The sequence below is a fragment of the Capronia epimyces genome (assembly GCF_000585565.1).
Source record: "Capronia epimyces CBS 606.96 chromosome Unknown aczIQ-supercont1.2, whole genome shotgun sequence".
Lineage (NCBI taxonomy): Eukaryota > Fungi > Ascomycota > Eurotiomycetes > Chaetothyriales > Herpotrichiellaceae > Capronia > Capronia epimyces.
The window spans coordinates 1,781,390-1,799,035 of record NW_006912905.1 but is presented as its reverse complement, the minus strand read 5'-3'; the positions used below and the strand labels follow the sequence as shown (position 1 = coordinate 1,799,035).

Sequence of the window (17,646 nt, the reverse complement as noted above, 5' to 3'; positions counted from 1 at the left end):
CACTTTCAGGTCTTCAAGTGTAGGGTGTCTCATCAACCACTCATCGCGTCATCGTCTGGCTCTGGCTCATTGTCGCTATCATTGCAGAAATGTCGGATGTTGTGGATGTTGTCGTGATCGGCGCTGGATTGAGCGGTCTTCAAGCCGCCCTCGATGTGCACGAGGCCGGTCGATCAGTGACTATACTCGAAGCCCGCGACCGTGTTGGAGGCAAGACGCGGTCTGAAGTCCGGCCAGATGGCAAAGGGATCCAGGAGATCGGGGCCGCGTGGATCAACGACACAAATCAATCTCACATCTGGGATTACTGCAAGAGATTCGGCCTCACGGCTGTTGTGCAGGACATCCAAGGCTCGGTGGCCAGCGAGGACGCAGAGGGGAATTGTCATTTCTTCCCCTACGGTGAATTACCCAGGGTCAGTCGATCACGGTCAGCGTGAAGTAGCTTTTTTTCCCCATCCTGTTTCAGAGAAGAAAGAGAGTTCTCGCTGTCTCACACACACAGAAGAAACACGCTGACCGACCATTCATTTTCTCCAGTTCGCCCAATCGGAGGTAGACAGCATCCAAGCAATTCGAGACCAGTTCGAAGCGGCCTCGCTCGACCCCGAGACGTTCAAACAGCCCAAGCGTGGAGAGCTCGATCGAATCACGCTCGAACAGTGGTGTCGAAACGCCGGAGCGACGGATCTGGCCCTCAAAACCGCGGCCGTTTGGTGTCGAGGAACGCTGGGTCAAGATCCATGTGAGGTTTCGGCCCTTGCTTTTCTCGAAATCGCCCGCGGTGCTCTAGGCATCGTGAACCTCCGTCACGACGGGAAACACGGGGCCCAGCATCTACGCCTCCAAGAAGGGACCCAGTCCATCGCGATTGGCATGGCCAAGCTGTTGCCCCCTGGAACAATCAAACTCAGCAGCCCCGTGAGCTCCCTCGTCCGGGTCAGTTCGAAGCTTTGCCTCGTCCGCACCGCGAACGGACAGCAGATCAAAGCACGAAAAGTCATTCTCAGCATCCCCGGCCCATCGTACAAGAACATCGCATTCGATCCGCCACTGCCGCCTCGGAAATTCATCTATACGACCGCCGTGCGGTTCGGGTGCTACGTCAAGTATATCTGCCTGTTCAAGACTCCCTTCTGGCGTGACCTGGGCGCGTGTGGACTGGCGCAGAGTTTCCGCGGCCCGCTGAACCACTGTCGGGACACATCGGTCGATGCCCTGGGGAACTACGCATTGACTTGTTTTCTCGCCTCGGAACCAGGACGGCGCTGGTTTGCCTTGAGCGAAGACGACCGGCGCGAAGCCATCGTGAAGCAGCTGGGCGCTCTGTTTTCCGTCGGCTACGAGAAGGTCCAGTCGGAGCTGCTGGGCACCATCACCACGGAATGGATGCAGGACAAATGGGCCGGATGGGGCTGCCCGTTCCCTGCTCCTCCGCCCAGTACCATCGGCGCCGGTGAAGACGGCGACTGGCTCTGGGAGAAGGCTGGGAACATCTATTTCGTCGGCACTGAGTTGACCAACGAGTGGCGCGGCTACATGGAAGGCGCCCTGCGCAGTGGCAAACGAGGTTCTCGTCAGGTCCTTGCAGATCTGCTCTTAGATGCCAGCAGCCTTTGATGAGAGTGTCAGTGCGTTGGTTCATACAGGAGTATTCATAGAAGGGTTAGATTAGAAACAAAAGATCAAAATAGATGTTTTGGACGTGCCAAAACGATGAAACAGCGGTTTAGGATTTCTTAGTCGCCTCCTGATATCTATGACGGTTCTAGAGCCTCACGCAACAACACAACCGATGCCCCAACCATCTCTCTGGCATCCAATCTGGGAAGATTAGCTGTCCGCTGACTGGTTTCTATGTGACCCGTTATGCCTGAACGGTCGCGGCGGTAGCTACGGTCACCAGAAGGCTCACGTTTTGTAATTGGGCTTGTTTAGCCGTCAACAGAGAGGACAGCGAGAACTCTTCAGGCGACTCACTGGTTGGATAAGGCTTTCTTTGCCCGACCCTATCGATGTAAGGTTCAACGACAAAAGTCGTGTCCGATCACAGTTCTTTTTGTGCTGCGGCCGTTCCATCTAAGCTATTGCAGATCTTCTATCCCGGCAGCAATGCTATCTCGTAAGCTAGTCCAGCCTTTGGCCCCATAGAAAGACTTGAGGATATCTTCCGCCTTGTCGCGTGGAAGAATCTCAGACAAGTCTCTGCCTTCATTGATCGGCGGATCGGGGATCTTCTTATTGTCGGGACGGAGCTCACGCAGAATCTTGACCGCGTCCGTCCAATTCACGGGTTCGGCGAAAGCAAAAATCCGTCGGGATACAATGCTTGGGTCGAGAAGCGCGGCAACATGAAGGCGAGCGCAGTCTCTGACGTTGACAAACCATTCTAGTGCGCCGTGCCCACCCCGGGGGTCTCTGTCAGCCTGCGTCCTCGTTTGATGATGGATTCAGAAAGAAGAAAACAGAGATCAGGGCCGAATTTCAGGTTGGCCAAAAAGAAAACCGAGGCATGAGGGCGGCGAGGAGAAACTCACGAGCAGGCGTGAACGTAAACACGTTGGAGTCGCCATCAAGTAGCCTTCGGACCCATCCCATGGTACTGCCGGGAATCTCTGGAGAGAGGATTGCTCCATACTAGGTTCGCCCAAGTCGTCAGCGTGTCTGTCTTCTCTCGTCAATCAAAGGGGAACTGGCAGGAACCCACGTTTGCGGCCGGAAGGACCGTGTTGACGGCGAAAGATGGCTTGTTTTCCCGGACGAATTTCCACAGCGCTCTCTCACCCTCAGTCTTGGACGCGCCGTAGATGGCATACGGCAAATCCTCTGCGGGAGTGTCCTTGCTCCAGGCCGCGGCCACTGCAGCGTCATTCCAAGTATCTATTGTTCTCCAAAGTCAGCTTTCGTGCTGTGCTGTGCTGTGCTGTGCTCCGTGGTGGCATGTGCATGTGTGTTGAACGGACCAGGCGAGAAACTTACCTTCATCAATGACAATTCCTTCCTTGTCGGGAATCGGGATGAGAGCGGCAGTCGATGAGGATGTCAGCACAAAGCTTTTGACACTGGAGACGTTGGCGGCCGCTTGGAGGGCCGCCAAAGTATGTGCGATGGTGCCCTTGATGACCTTGTCCGGGTCGGGATTCAAGGTGAGATCTGATGCCTGCGTGGTTTCCGATTAGTTCGGCGCCGTTCCTGTTTCCCCTTTTCCCCTTTTGCTGGGTAGAGTCTCATTGACATACCACATGGAGAACGCCCCAAACGCCGTCCAGGACCTTCTCGAAATCTGCTTGGACTCCCAAGTCCGGCACGATGACAGACTCAAATCTATCGGGCCCGTACTTGGAGGTAAACAGGGCATCCAGCCACAGCTTGGAGTTGCGAACTGTGCCACGTACGTTGAACCCCTGTTGCAGCAGCTCGTCCACGATGGTCGACCCGATGTATCCGTTGGCACCAGTGACCAGCATCAAAGCGTTGCCGGGTTGTACTCTGCGAGGTGATTCCGCCATCCTGAATGCAAGGTGGTCAACGAACTTCCTGCTTGTTGTGAGTCGAGGAGGGCCTAGGTGACTTTCCCTGAGTACCTCTAAGTATCTAAGTATTGCCGGGTAGTTCAAAGGCTGTGTTTCAAATGCGCCTTCTTTTTGTTTGAATCACACGAGCAGCATTCTCTTCCGAACAAGGCATGCGGCGGGACCGATTGTGGGCCCACAGACGGAAGCAAATGGACGTTATCTCGAGTCTCCACCAGCAAACGGCTGGGCAGGCTATGTACCTGTCGGAGCCGGATCGTATCGCAGAACAGTGTACTAACTTTTAAATGGTATGTTGGAAATATGGTATTTATTACAGATGAAATTACAGCCGATCCAGCTACACCACTCAGGACCATAGATAGGACCACAGTTGTAGAGAGTTCCACCAATTCCCCCTCTTTGGGTTACCTGGCTCTCTCGCCGGGGAACAAAGCGGGACCTTCAGAAACGGCTCCGAGAAGATAAGAGTACGGGAGGTCCGACAAACAACCATGCTCCCAGTGCACAGGGCACAGATGTAAGAGCATGTCCGAGGCTTTGACCGCTGATTGCTTCCCGTCGAAAGTCGGCTTCTCTTCCAGCCGAACACTCCTTGAGGCTAGGAGGCTAGGACTACTCAGCAATCAAGTCTACTTAGGGCAGTCAATACCGGTCTTTCATTGTGAAGGTCTGTTCGCACAAAGAACTTGACAGCTCAACCTCAGGCTCAGGCAGGAGACTTCAACAGGGACTTGATCCAAAGAGAAACAACCGCCAAAATGCTGCAGTTATCTTCCGATCCAACATTCCACTACGAGCTTCTTCGGGTGCTTGCAGCTGCGGCGACGCAAGGGTCGGACGTGTCAGAACTGCTCCAAGTATGCCCCGACATCATTCCAGGGGATTTTCCATCCTGGTACGTGGGATTCGACAAGCTTGCAAAGACGGTGCTCCAAGGGATTTCCTCGGCCGACAAACACTATGACAACGTGTCTCTGCGCAATGCATATTTCCGGGCATCTCATTACTTCTTTGCGGCCGACTTTTTCCTGCACGGCAACCCAGACGACCCTCGCATCGACGAGCTCCATCAGCAGTGGACGACGCTGTTTGACAAGGCGATAGCGCTGCTGCCCGTGCCCGGCGAGCGCCGCAGCATCCAAGCCGATGGGTTCGAGGTGCCGGTCATCCTCCTTCGGCCCGACACCTCGGCGCAGCAAAGGCCTACCATCATCCTGGGCAATGGGTTCGACGGAGCGATGGAAGAAATGATGCATGTGCTCGGCTTCCCTGCGCTCGAGCGAGGCTACAATGTGGTCCTCTACGAAGGACCAGGACAGACTGGCATTCGACGCACCCAGGATATCGGCTTCATCCACGACTGGGAGAGAGTGGTCGGTCCGGTGGTCGACCATCTGCTCGGCCTGGATTTCGTGGACCCTCGCAAGATCAGCCTCCTCGGCTATTCACTGGGAGGATATTTTGCCGCTCGGGCCGCCGCTTTCGAACCTCGACTTGCCGCATGCATCCTCATTGACGGGGTGTGGGACTACTCTATCACGCTGGCGGCCACTTTCCCCCGAACCTGGAAGTGTTTCCAGGCCGGAGACGTGGCCGGCTGCAACTCGACGTTCGAGGACGAGGGTGCCCATGGGAATACGATGCAACGGTGGGCCTCGGAGCATTTCCTGTGGTCATTCAACAAGACCGCCTACGAGGGGCTCCAGGAGGCCCAGAAGATGAAGGTGGAAGACATCATCCATAACATCCAATGTCCTGTTTTCGTCGGCACCGCTCTGGAGGATCAGTTTGCCGCCCTCCAGCCCGGAAAGGTGGCCCAGGCTCTGGGGAAACAGGCGTACAGCTTTGCCCCGGGCAACGAGTACGCTGCAACGGCTCACTGCCACATGGGCGCCACGTTTTATATGGCTCAGGAGATCTTTGCCTGGTTGCACGATAAACACCTACACCACTAAACTGGGGGGCTAAGGGGCCCAGGCTCTCTCGCCCAAGCGGAGGCTGGTAGTAGTAACGCATACTGGTAATAACACATAACACATACTGGTAGTGGATTTAAAGCCACCAGGCGGTTCTTACTTGGGTGGCCCGAACGACTTGTCCGACAGTCCAACCCTCCGTTTCGGATTTATCGGCGGTATCTAACAATACGGAGTATACGCTTATATCCGTGAGTACCAGGTAACTTTGATTTTGCTGTATAGGTACTAAATCGGACCCATCCCGGAGTCGCGTAACGTCGTTACAGCCGGGCGACTTGCAGTTGGTTACCTAGATATATTGGTGGATCGTAATACGTATTAAGCAAGGTTTCCTGTCAGCCTCCGCCGTGCTATAACCCTCATAAGACGTCCGATTATCAATTCGGACCTCCTACCGGACTGCCAAGGCAGAAAACATCCCTCCCGTCCTTCCTCCTCCTATATTGCACCACTGCTGGCCAGGCAGGCCACTCTGCTACTCCCTCGCGGCCTTTGCTGAGATCGTTCGCTTGCACCTTTTGTCTTCTCTGTAACCCTCTCTTCCTCTGTTACTACAGTATCGTTCGTCGCCTCCTCGAGAGACTATGACTATGACTGCAACTCCCAAGAAGACCATCGTCGTCCTCGGCGCGACCGGCAATCAGGGCGGCTCCGTCGCACGCACTTTTTCATCTCTTCCCAACTGGCACGTCCGTTGCGTGACGCGGAACCCGTCTTCCGCCGCTGCCGGGACCTTGTCCAGGCTCGGAGCAGAGATTGTCCAGGCGGACCTTGCAGACTTGGACTCTCTCGTTCGGGCCTTCTCGTCCGCGAATGCCATCTTTGCAAACACTGACCTTTGGGCCACAGTGTCCGACCCGGGCACCGCCGCAAAGGCCGAGGCGGCGGGCAAATCGAGCAGTGAACTGGCCATGGATGTTGAAGTGTCGCACGGCGTCAACATCGCCCACGCCGCGGCCGGCGTCGCCACCCTCGAGCGCTTCATCTACTCGGCACTAGGCCCAATGAATCAGGCGTCCAAGGGCAAGTACACGCACTCGTACCACTGGGAGGCCAAGGCCAAGATCGTCGAGTACATCGAAACGCAGCAGCCAGCCCTGGCTCGGAGCATGTCGGTCATCTACTTGGGAGCCTACGTGACCAATCCGGCGCTGTATCCTCGCTGGGACGAGCAGGCGCGTCAATATGTCCTCGGTCTGCCCATGACGAAGGATGCCGAAATGCCCATTATCGATCCCACAGAGTCGACCGGACCCTTTGTCCGGGCGCTTGTCGAAGATGAAGACCCCGGGAAGAGGCTGTTAGCATACGACTCCAACAGCAACCTCCGAATGGGCGACTTGGCGGAGATGTGGAAGAGAGTGCTGGCCAGGGACGTGGCGCTCGTCTATGTCCCTCTTGAAGCCATGCAGGAGCGGACAGGTTGGCCCATTGAAGTGCTAGAGGGCCCTGCCTTCATCAGTGAGTTTGGCTATATGCATGGCGTCGACAATGTCATTGTCCCGGCACAGTTGAAGAACAAGGTGGTGACAAAGTCGTTCGAAGAGTGGCTGAAAGAAAGGTCCTGGGGAGAGCTTCTGGATCAAAGCAAAACCTGACCTTTCCCCCAAGGCTCTCTCTCTCTCTGTTTCCGTGGGTTACATCTCATCTCATCTTACTTCATGAGACCTATAGCCTGGGGGGCCGGGTTATCACAAAAGCCCTGCACGACTACACGAGTTCTCTATCCTTCTTGTTCCTATTCTATAGGTCAACAATATACCTGCTACCTAGCCTATGATTGTTTCGCCATACTGTCCGTCTCTTTTCTACATACTAGTATATACCTCTTCGTCTCTTTTCTCCATACTAGTATATACCTCTTCTTAGCTCTCACCATATATCAATTCTGATGCCGACTTCTAAGAGACTACAACAACTGTAATAGTGGCGGTGGAATCAGAAAGCATGCTGTAGTAATTTATTGAGGTTGTCGACTCTCGAGTCCCTGTGTACGTATATACATTCAAATTTGAGAGCCAGGACGTCTTGAATTGACCTGAGGTTGTCCGGACAATGTTTGTTGTGAAACATAAACCTGACAGTCAACGGTTTCGCCATCACCACACTATCTGATAGCCTTGTTGTTGTTGGCCGCTTAATGTGAGTACTGGCGCAACGGTCCTTTGTGTATACTAGGCTGACATCCTCCAAGGTCCTGTCCTTATTCTACAAAATGTTTGGCAGCGCAAGTCGTTATTTGGCGGCTCGACTGTGGATAGGCAAGAAGATTCTCCGTGCTTGTTATCACGGAGCACAGCGACGAGTAAACGTGTATGCTAAATATAATATGAATTCTAAGATAGAGAGTTCTATAGAGAGTTGCGAGGAGTGCAACGAGCATAAGGCTCTCTCGCAGTCACGTGTGCAACAAGGCTATGCCAAGTCTATGCCAAGCCTCCACGGTCACGTGGTACCACGTGATCCACAGTTGCACTCTTGTCATATGGCAAACTGTGGTATACAACCGTGACATTTATAGGTCGTTCGTGGTTCGAATCAGTCGTCACCGGTTATTCAAGGGCCTATACGAACCATTAGAAGTACTTAGTACGAAATATATACGACGCGCCTCGTTAGCGTGTCGAAGTATCTCGATGTCTTTATAAGCCTTAGCAAGGCACCAAGGCGCGTGCTGTCATAACAAGACGCGTCTGGGGGGTCTGGTCAGGTGACAGCATCACCACAACTACATTAATGAGGGCGGTATTCTGTCCTCTGTACGGAGTAATTAAATTCATATCCAACCTCTGTCGGGATCGTGCTTGTGCTCGTGCTTGTACTTTCTGGCATCAGTCAGGCACCATTGCACAACTGCACACAGGCACTCCTAGCCTCGTTGCCAACCTTACGAACTTACGGTGTACGGCGACGGATACCGGGCCTAGGCACCTACCAGGACCAGGGTGCAGAAGGCTTATCGGCCAGCGGAACCGCCACTACACAGTACTACAGGGTACTGTAGAGTACTAGAGTCGGCCCTGAACTGGGGGCACAGCCTCGTCCTGCCTGGCCAAGGCCTCAGCCACGACCGGGCTGGACATCTCACATGGCTGCCTAGTAACCGTACCAGGTAAGGTATGTACCGGACATGAGTCAGTCCCTTGTTCAGCCAGTGAGCGGCAGACCCAATGAGAGGCTGTACCCCTGCAGTCGGACTCATGATAAAGGCCCAAGGGCCCATTGAGCTGTATCTGCTGAACATCCATTCCTATTCATGCATGCAAGTCTCCTCACTGCTCTTGTCGATACTATATGCACCATTGTCAGCCACCAGATTGTTGCGTTTTGCTTGTCTGTTCCTGCATTACGGAGTACACACACATACACATATACGGATCCTAGCTACTCTACTACAGAGTAGTTGCCGGGCGATCGAACTGCAGCCTGGGCTTGGCCTGAGATACGTTTCGTATATTCATTGAACCCTGTTGGCGCCCCCCTCGACAACAGCACGACAGGACAGCACAACACACGACACATGACACACGACTACGATACGATACGTAAACGTCTTTTATGGCTTGTTTGTTGATCTCGCGCTTCTTGCAGCGTGGCCGTCTTTTCTCCCGTCTTCACTCTCCTGGCCGAACCTCATCTATCTCTCCCTCTCCCTCTCCCTCTGCCTCTGCCTCTCTCTGTCCGCCGCAGAATTCTCCTCCTACAACACACGTCACCATGGACAACCTTCCAGACTACAGCATGGTCTGCCCCATCTGCGACAATGTCATCGAGGGCCCATACTCAACCCCGTGCATCCAGTGCGCACGGCCCTACTGCTACGACTGCGTGAGGACTTGTTTCCGGACCGCGCTGCACGACATCAACAGTATGCCCGCGAAATGCTGTCGCGCCATCCTGCACCACGAGGTTGCGCGAGGCATTCTTCCCGATGGCGAATTCGAAACGTACAAGATGAAGCTGGACGAGCTCGGTACCATCAATCCGCTCTACTGTCCCGTCCCGACCTGTTCGACCTTTATTTCTCCTCGAATGTTTGATGTCGACGCTGCAAAGGTGTCTTGCCCTACCTGCAGCACTGTCATCTGTACCAAGTGCAAGCAGTCACTCGCAGCGACCCCTACCACCCCCGATGGTGACCACGTGTGCGCCAAAGACCTCTCCAGACAGGCGATTCTCGACACCTTTGGCTACAAGACCTGTCCCAAGTGCGGCACAGGAATCATGAAGATGTTTGGCTGTCCTCACATCCGATGCCAATGCGGTGCTCACTGGTGTTGGGCGTGTCAGAGACCCATCACCGTTTGCTATGAGAACCCGTGCAGTGACTCCGACGCCTACGATGCGTTTCAAAACGGCAATGACAACGGCAATGACAATGACAATGACAATGAGAACAATAATGACAATGATGGTAACCGTGACGATGGCGACGAGGTGCTCCGCGAGACCATGCAAGGGCCTGCCCACCTGTCCACTGAGGAGATTCCGCCAACAAGTCATCCAACACCGCCGGTGGCAGAAGAGGGCACTCCCGAGCCATCGGCGTCAGTACCACCACCAGCACCAGACCCAGCACCAGCATCAGCACCAGCGTCGGTACCAGCGTCGGCATCAAGGTCGGAGCCCTCCGAAAGAGCATCTTCCCGGCCCGTCAACCTAGACGACCCAGACACAGCCGACTGGGAAGCCATGTCTCTCGATTTCGGCGAAGACCCGCCCGACGATGAGTTCTGGGACATCTGGGGCTGCAGCCACCGGTTCGAAGCTTTCCAACAAAGCCAAGTCCCAGAGTTTTGGCTCGTCGGCGTCGACCCGGCCAAAGACCACGACATCCAAGTCGAGTGCATGGCGTGTTTCACCAAAGTCAGTGTCTGGGAGGATGAGGATGAGGACGGCGCCACCACCACCGAGGCAAAAGCCGTGGACGGCGACCGTGGGAGCAAGAGCTACAGCGGCCAACCTGCCCCGGCACCCAAAGCCGACACCGATAATGATAAGGGGAAAGAAAACGAGCCGCGTCTACCACCTTCTGCAGCGGATGCCGATCCTCATCCCGATTCTGAGAAGACACGGTCCGCTTTCCGCTGTGAGGTCTGCTGCGTCATTTTCTGCGCGAAATGCAAACGGGCGGCGGCGGCGAGGATCGATGACGCCGAACGAGCGACTTCTGAAACATGAGTTGGAGTGGAGAACGTGAATGAGAACGAGAACATAAACACAGCGGCACATATCACATATCACATATCCATCAGAAGAGGAAATGCTCGGATTAAAAAGTCCAGTGTACATATCATATGCATAGAAACGGTGGGCGTGGGCGTGTGTGCAGACCAGCCGGTCAGTCAGTCAGTCAGTCAGTAACTGGTTTCTGGTTCACGTGGTGCGGTGCGGTGGCGACGAGGATCGCACACTTCAACTTGGCGAATCTTGCAAGGCTCTGGGGTCTGGGGTCTGGAGTCTGGGATCTGGGATCTGCGGATCAGGGGCAGCGAGCGAGAGGATGGCATGGCCCGGCTTCTGGACGGAATGGGATGTAACGAAATGAGATGGCCTCCGGTCTCGGGGCTCGGGTCCTTGATCTCTCTCTGGTTTCTGGCCTCTCATGTCGAGAATGATGAGGCATGAACATGAAGCATAGAACATGAAGCATAGAGCATGACCATGAAGCATGAAGCATGAAGCATGAACATGAAGTATGTCCATCCCCACGTAAATACATACAATTGAGCCACCGACGCCTCCAACCCTAGAATTCTACCTGTTACCTACCACGCCTCCAGACTCCATGTTGTATGTTGTTTCCCTAAACGGAAGAGGTCTGTCTGTCTGTACCACGCCACGTCATGTCATGTCATGTCGTGCATGTCGACCATCTATTATCTATCACTCCATCAATCAATCAATGACTATAGCTCCCGTACCCCATATCTACTGTCGGATAGCTATAGCTCAGCCCCTGTGCCCTTGTGTAAGTTAAACAATATCGTGTGTGTGTGTGTGTGTGTGTGTGTGTGTGTGTGTGTGTGTGTGTCTCCAAGACGTAGGATTGTTCGTAGTTCGTTCATTCGCTGTTCTGGGAACAATCGACTCCAGTCTTCGATCATATGGCCGTGTTAGAATGTCACCTGGCGTTATAATGCCCCAGTTGAAGCGTAGAAGTAAATGCAAGGGTTGCCGGGTGCTGGTTCGGCCGTCGTATTATGTAAGATATGTGTGTATGTGTGTGAGAAATATTGATCGCCGCGTGCTGGCCCTTAAGCTAGCTGGATTTTTGTCTCTGTATGTACATACGTGTATGCGTGCGCCTGAGAGGGAGAGATCGAATCCTATGAGTCGTGTTCAGGGTCCAGAGTCCAGAGTCCAAGGTCCACGGTCCACGGTCAGTGGCAAAGCGATATGGCCTGCTCCAGAAGTTGCGTTGGAGAGAGCCAGGGCATTCATAAAGGAATGTTAGGTTGAAATCCTCCACTCCGAGTCAGGAATCCGAGTCTGACGAACATAGAGAAGGAGCCACCGAAAATCAAGGAGAGTTCATGAAAGGATCAAATCGTCTGAACCAGGGCCGAATAGGCTGATGAGAATGATCTAGGCTGTGTTTGTCGCGAGAGTGATCGTCAATTGTAGAGGTATCCAGACTCTATCGCTGGTTCGGAATTGGTGGCTGCGGATCGTCCATTGATTGGTGATACTCTTCTTTGCAATGTCGGCGTCCCCGTGGAGAGAGAAATTGAAATCTACAAATCGATGTAATGATGGCTGGATCAAGCCTGGTCAGGGTTTTCGCCTGTGGCGCTCATGGAACCCCATTCCAGACTGACAGATATGTGATCAGGTTGAGCGAGGGCAGTGTAGCGGTAGCATCGTACCTGATCCGGGCCGAACCGCGCCCCGCGGAATCCTGGCTGATAGATGCTGGTATACCAAGGTGTTGCTGTGGATAGCGCTCCCTAGGTATCTTTGGTGGGGTGATTTTCCTCGAAATCACACCCCCTGCGCCTGAGCCGGCGCCACGTATAAACTTCCCAATGATGGACATGCAAGCTGGCCGTCGGCATTCTGTTCAGGATGAAGAACATGGTCCACCCAGACGTCGTTGTTGAAGGGTAGTTGATACGCGAGCTGCGGACCAGCATCGGACTCGAGTTGCGGAACCATGGCCGATGATGAGCTGTCGACGAAGATGTTCGGCTTTGTCAAGACTTCGCGCGCAAACTTGGCCACCTGACCTCGGGCGACGATTGCACGGGGCCAGAACTGGCCGAAAGATCCCAGCGCCGACACGATCAACTGCAGACGTTCTTTAATCGCCATCGCCTGGTCGGCGCGCTCGACGATGGCATACGCGGGCAAATGGACGGTGGCGGCCGCGGTCAAGGCGCACATCAGCACCGGGGTGCAGTCGCTCAGCGGGCGTTGGATGGATGCCAAGTTCGTGATATTGTTGGCCGCGCGCAGAGCTTTGGCCGTGTGAGAGGCATACGTCAGCGCCGGGAGGCCGGCGGCTTCGGGTTTCGTGCAGGTGGTGCGGTAGTGGTTTCGAATGAAGGTCAATGTCGATCGCGGTCGATGAAGACCAAGGGCCGCCCAATTGATGATGATATGTGCAACAACCAGGCATTCGTCGACCGTGCCGTCGTGGCGGATGACCTCGCGCTGCTCCAGCGGCAAAGACAGGAAGAAGTTGGAAATACTGGCATCGATGGCCTCGACTTGCGGGTCTGTCACGGCGAAGGTGTCGGCGGCCAAGTTTAACACCGAGCCCAGGATATACGAAGCCTCAATCGCGTAGTCAAACGAGGAGAACTCGTAAGTTTCTTCCGAGAAGGCGCGGTTGCGCAGATCGGCGAGGCTACGCGGCTGCGAGGACGTCCGGAGTTCGTCGTAGTCTTCCTCGGGTCCCGGCAGAGGCACATCTGTGGGTGTCGAGTAAGTCCGGAAGGGCTGTTGCTGACCGCCGATGACGGCGATCAGCCCCTCTATGATGAGAAGCATCCACCATGTACGGCGCCATGATTCTTGCAGGGTGGGATTGTTTTCGCCGTACTGAATGGCGAAGCTGGCCCGATTCATTCCAATTCGAATTGCAGTCTCGACGGCTTTTTCCAACCCGGCAGCCCCGGAATCCCCGTCGAACCGCGCATAACAGACAAAGGCATAGAGAAGCAGGCCCTGGACCTTGTAGCCATCATCGGGTACGTCGTCCGACAAGATGATCTTTGCAGCATTGGCCAAGGCGACGCGGTTGGCGTGAGGGAGGAAGTGACTGGCCACATATCGGATGACCGCTCGCAGAGGGGGTGGGATGGAGGAAGGGGACTCGAGATACATCTTCCGCGGCACGATGAAAGGGTGGGCCGGGTAGAAATGTTTGTAGAAGAGTTCAATCAGCTCGTGCGACTGGACCTCGGCCGGATCTACCAGAGCCAGATTGGGATCGCGGGTAATGGACATGGTGGAATCGCTTTTATTGCTGGGGCTGGAGGTTGGTATCAAGTTGTCAAGGGGCGCGTTCTGGTATCCGAACGGATCGGTTATCAAGGCTGAATCTGCAGCGAACAGTTCCTGATAGGTGATGGCAGCGCGCATTCGGCTAGTGTCGGCCTCTTCCCAGCCCCGAGTGCCATTCTGTGCAGGGGTAGCGATAGATTGGGATTGGGATTGGGGCTCTGGCAGGATTTCGTCTGCTGTGAGCTGGCCTTCGCGCCTTTCATCAGTGAAACCCTGCGACCTGCGAAATTCACGATAGCCGCGACGGGAATCGACCCAGAAACATCCCCCCTTGCGATCGGCACATCTGCTGCAGAGTGGCCTTTGGCCATCGCATTTCAAGTGGCTCTTCCGGCATGGGATGCATGCCAGTAGACTTGGGGCCTTCGCTCGGGGTTTAACAGACGTGGTGGTGGAGACTGAGGTGCCGGTGCTCGACATTATTATGGTGAACGTCCTTCGGGGGCGTTCAGTCTCCTTTTCATAACTAGGAAGAGTGTTGGGTGAGCGTCTGAGACCACGGCTCGGCGAGGCAGGCAAAAAGAAGTCTGTCTGAGCCGGATCAACAAGGGTTTGGGGTGTGTACTGCTACTGGGAGGCACCTTTGCTGCTTCCAGGCCAGGGCCAGGGCAAGGGCACAAATGATGAAGCGCCGGTGGTCGTACCGCGAGTGGCCGTGGTGGTACAGAGAGCAGGAGCGGATACCGACACCAAGACTGACACCGATACCGATACCAACAGCCTACAGCCTGATGGATCCAGAAATCTATACGGTGTAGTAGTCAGTAGTGTATTTGTAATTACTGGGAGAGGCGGAGGCCGATGAATCAGTCAGTGAAAGTGAAGGAGAGGGGAGGTCGGCATCTCACGTGGTTTTCGGGGACTACGTGGAGATAGGATTTCAGGCTAGTCCTGTTAAGGCATGGATGCCGAGAAAGATTATGCTTGAGTGAACGTCGCTTGCCAAGCTGCCAAGCCTCTCGGGGATCACACTCACGTGATCGGGGTTTGCAGCACACGTACCCTGACACGTGACACCTCAACTGGAGCCTGGCATTCTTGGGGAGGTTTCCATCGTACAGGCCTCACCTCGCATTACGTGCCCGAGAAGATGAATCGCCCTCGACCACCAGCGAGGATTGATGACCGCCCTGGCATGCTGAACACTGGGACGATCACGACCAGATGCCAGACTCAGCAGTAGTCAGAAGCGAAAGCGATGACTTGGTGCCAGGTGCAGGTGCCAGCCAATTTGCCAGGTCTTCACGACTCCTGTATCTGAGAAGAACTAACAAGTGGATTTGATTGATCAGCTTTCAAACACTTCCTTCACCCGCCTTTAACACATCTAGTGAGCAGGGTTTTAGCAATCCAATCGTATCGTCTGGTCAGAGAGAGGTCCGACGACCTACTTCGAGAGATCCGTCGGCAACCATGGAGCAATCCAAAGCCTCCGACTCGGCCGCCTATCTCACAGCTCATCTCCTGCCGTTGCTGAGACAGCCACTCTCCGCCATCGATTCGGCGTACTCCCAGTCACACCAAAACATCCAAACGATTCTCAGACGTCAGATAGTGCCCAACTCCCGGCCGGGTTGCCGCATACAGGGTGAGGAGGCCTTGGTAGAGAGCCTACGCGACGCAAGCTTGACCGAGATTCTCTTCACGCTGGCGCGCGTCTATGATGCAGGACATGTTGCGATATGCAAGAACTACGCGTCGGCAAAGAGGGGCAAGCCTTACAACGTAGGCCTCCTGAAAGATCCGTGTGTTGATGTCAGCCGACTGACGGAAGGGATTCGCGAAGACCAACAGAAGCGACACGAGGATATTAAGTTGATATCTAGCCATGCACAACCCAACGTCCTTCAAGCCACGTGGATGCCACTCCCATCCATGAGCTTTGATCATCTTCCAGTTCTCAAATCGCTGTCCGAGTTACTCCCCGGGGAAGTGTCGCCTGGGAAGGAGTATGCTGGCATTGGCGGCGGAGGCGGCTCCGACATCATAAGTGCCAGTCTTCTAGGCCATCTTCTCCGGCAGATTGACAAGGAAATGAACCTTCTTGTCTCTACGCGAACATGGCGGACCGGATCACAAGGGAAGGAAGGCACGAGCCTGGGAATCAAACGCGAAGTCCATCGTCATGGCGGTGCTGCCGTCTTGAACAACAAGCCTGTAGGAGGCACCTATCGCATCAAACCTGAGACTTGGACGGAAGGCCGAGACCTTGAAACGGTCCCGGTCGGCTCCCACCAGGATATTTTCCTCGTGCTTGACCAGGGAGAGGAGACCCAAGGAATCGCCGAGAATGAAAAAGCAGATCTGTCCGACCAATTCCGAGCCGTGCTCTCACAGTGCGCTGAGCTCGACACCGTCATTGTCGTCGACACCGGCGGGGATGTGTTCGGCAGTGATTTCGCGGGATTCACCACGCCTGATCAGGACGTCCGCGTCCAACGGGCAATGGCCACACTCCAAGACAGCTATACGAATCTAGTGACAGCGGTGCTCGCTCCTGGCGTGGACGCGCCCGCTGACGCCCCGGAGAAGGCCAAGCAGGCTGGAGGGAAAGTGTACAAGCTCCGGCCTGAAGAACGGACCCTCGTTCTCGATCTTCTTGGTCCGAAGTACCACATGGACGGGTCGGATCCGGATCGATATGGCAAGACCAATCTGTGTCTCCAGGCGGCTTTGAGAGGTCGGCGAGGCTGGACTTGTCTAGATCTGCCGACCAATGTGGTGGATACATGGGAGAACCCATGGGGATGTTTTGCATATGTCAGAGAGTGCATGAGCGATATTATCCTGATGCCGCTGTTGGACTTGTTGCCGTTGATTGATTGAATCGATCTGACACACACATAGTCAACGCTCCCTAGTCTGATTTTATAGTTACAGCAGATACAGCGAAGGAGACAATTATGAATATCAACATCACTAGAGTGATGGTGATGGTGATGGGTGATATATCATGGGTTACAATACCAATACAGCGATGGTGACATATGGTATGTGAGGATGATGGATAATCTAATCCCGGAAGCCATGCAATAGCACATGATGAATATCTAAGGAATATGTCGCAAGACAGTGGCGAAATTCCTAGTCGGGGTTGTCTCATCATTTAAGGGAGTTCGGGCATGTCTGTGATTGATTGATTGATTAAATACCTAGGTAATTAATTATTGATTGATTAATTACTCGCCAACCTCAAATCCGACCGCCTCGAGCCCACTTAACTCAGCAATTCAATTCAACTCAACTCAATTCAATTCTGGCCACCATCACCATTGCGCTTGTCTAAAGCCTTACAAGTAAACTCAGGGGGTCCAAGGCTTAGGTGGGATCCTATCGTAAGCAGGCCGGACTGTTGCACGTTTCGTTCTATACGTTATATATATGTCAAAGGTTGAAAAGTTCCATGTTCTCTATCAAAGGGGTATGGGAGGCCCGGACTATATACTGTAGGTGTGCCTGTACCATATACTACAATTGCTACTGCCACTACCATTACTACTATGGCCACTGCCACCACCACTACCACCACCAAACAAAAATAACAATAAGCAACAGCAAGCAACAGCAAGCAACAGCAAGCAACAGCAAGCAACAGCAAGCAACAGCAAGCAACAGCAAGC

At 54.2% G+C, this 17,646-nt stretch overlaps 7 protein-coding genes across 7 annotated transcripts; 5 read left to right on the top strand and 2 right to left on the bottom strand.

Annotated features, from left to right (window-relative positions):
- Nucleotides 1-89: 89 nt before the first annotated feature.
- On the top strand, nt 90-1,620 carry A1O3_02465 (uncharacterized protein; the record flags this gene model as incomplete). Its single annotated transcript, XM_007732605.1, has 2 exons — nt 90-416; nt 541-1,620. The coding sequence occupies 2 exons, from the start codon at nt 90-92 to the stop codon at nt 1,618-1,620; spliced, it is 1,407 nt and encodes a 468-aa protein (XP_007730795.1).
- A 464-nt stretch (nt 1,621-2,084) lies between these two features.
- Nucleotides 2,085-3,509, bottom strand: A1O3_02464 (uncharacterized protein; the record flags this gene model as incomplete). The annotated part of the gene is made up of 5 exons (XM_007732604.1): nt 2,085-2,389; nt 2,538-2,637; nt 2,708-2,880; nt 2,980-3,160; nt 3,240-3,509. The coding sequence occupies 5 exons, from the start codon at nt 3,507-3,509 to the stop codon at nt 2,085-2,087; spliced, it is 1,029 nt and encodes a 342-aa protein (XP_007730794.1).
- Nucleotides 3,510-4,294: 785 nt separating this feature from the next.
- On the top strand, nt 4,295-5,491 carry A1O3_02463 (uncharacterized protein; the record flags this gene model as incomplete). Its single annotated transcript, XM_007732603.1, has 1 exon — nt 4,295-5,491. The coding sequence occupies one exon, from the start codon at nt 4,295-4,297 to the stop codon at nt 5,489-5,491; it is 1,197 nt and encodes a 398-aa protein (XP_007730793.1).
- Nucleotides 5,492-6,105: 614 nt separating this feature from the next.
- Nucleotides 6,106-7,113, top strand: A1O3_02462 (uncharacterized protein; the record flags this gene model as incomplete). Its single annotated transcript, XM_007732602.1, has 1 exon — nt 6,106-7,113. The coding sequence occupies one exon, from the start codon at nt 6,106-6,108 to the stop codon at nt 7,111-7,113; it is 1,008 nt and encodes a 335-aa protein (XP_007730792.1).
- A 2,119-nt stretch (nt 7,114-9,232) lies between these two features.
- On the top strand, nt 9,233-10,696 carry A1O3_02461 (uncharacterized protein; the record flags this gene model as incomplete). The annotated part of the gene is made up of 1 exon (XM_007732601.1): nt 9,233-10,696. One exon carries the CDS (start codon nt 9,233-9,235, stop codon nt 10,694-10,696), a length of 1,464 nt encoding a protein of 487 aa, XP_007730791.1.
- A 1,803-nt stretch (nt 10,697-12,499) lies between these two features.
- A1O3_02460 (uncharacterized protein) lies at nt 12,500-14,446 on the bottom strand (the record flags this gene model as incomplete). Its single annotated transcript, XM_007732600.1, has 1 exon — nt 12,500-14,446. One exon carries the CDS (start codon nt 14,444-14,446, stop codon nt 12,500-12,502), a length of 1,947 nt encoding a protein of 648 aa, XP_007730790.1.
- Nucleotides 14,447-15,439: 993 nt separating this feature from the next.
- A1O3_02459 (uncharacterized protein) lies at nt 15,440-16,852 on the top strand (the record flags this gene model as incomplete). The annotated part of the gene is made up of 1 exon (XM_007732599.1): nt 15,440-16,852. One exon carries the CDS (start codon nt 15,440-15,442, stop codon nt 16,850-16,852), a length of 1,413 nt encoding a protein of 470 aa, XP_007730789.1.
- Nucleotides 16,853-17,646: the final 794 nt, after the last annotated feature.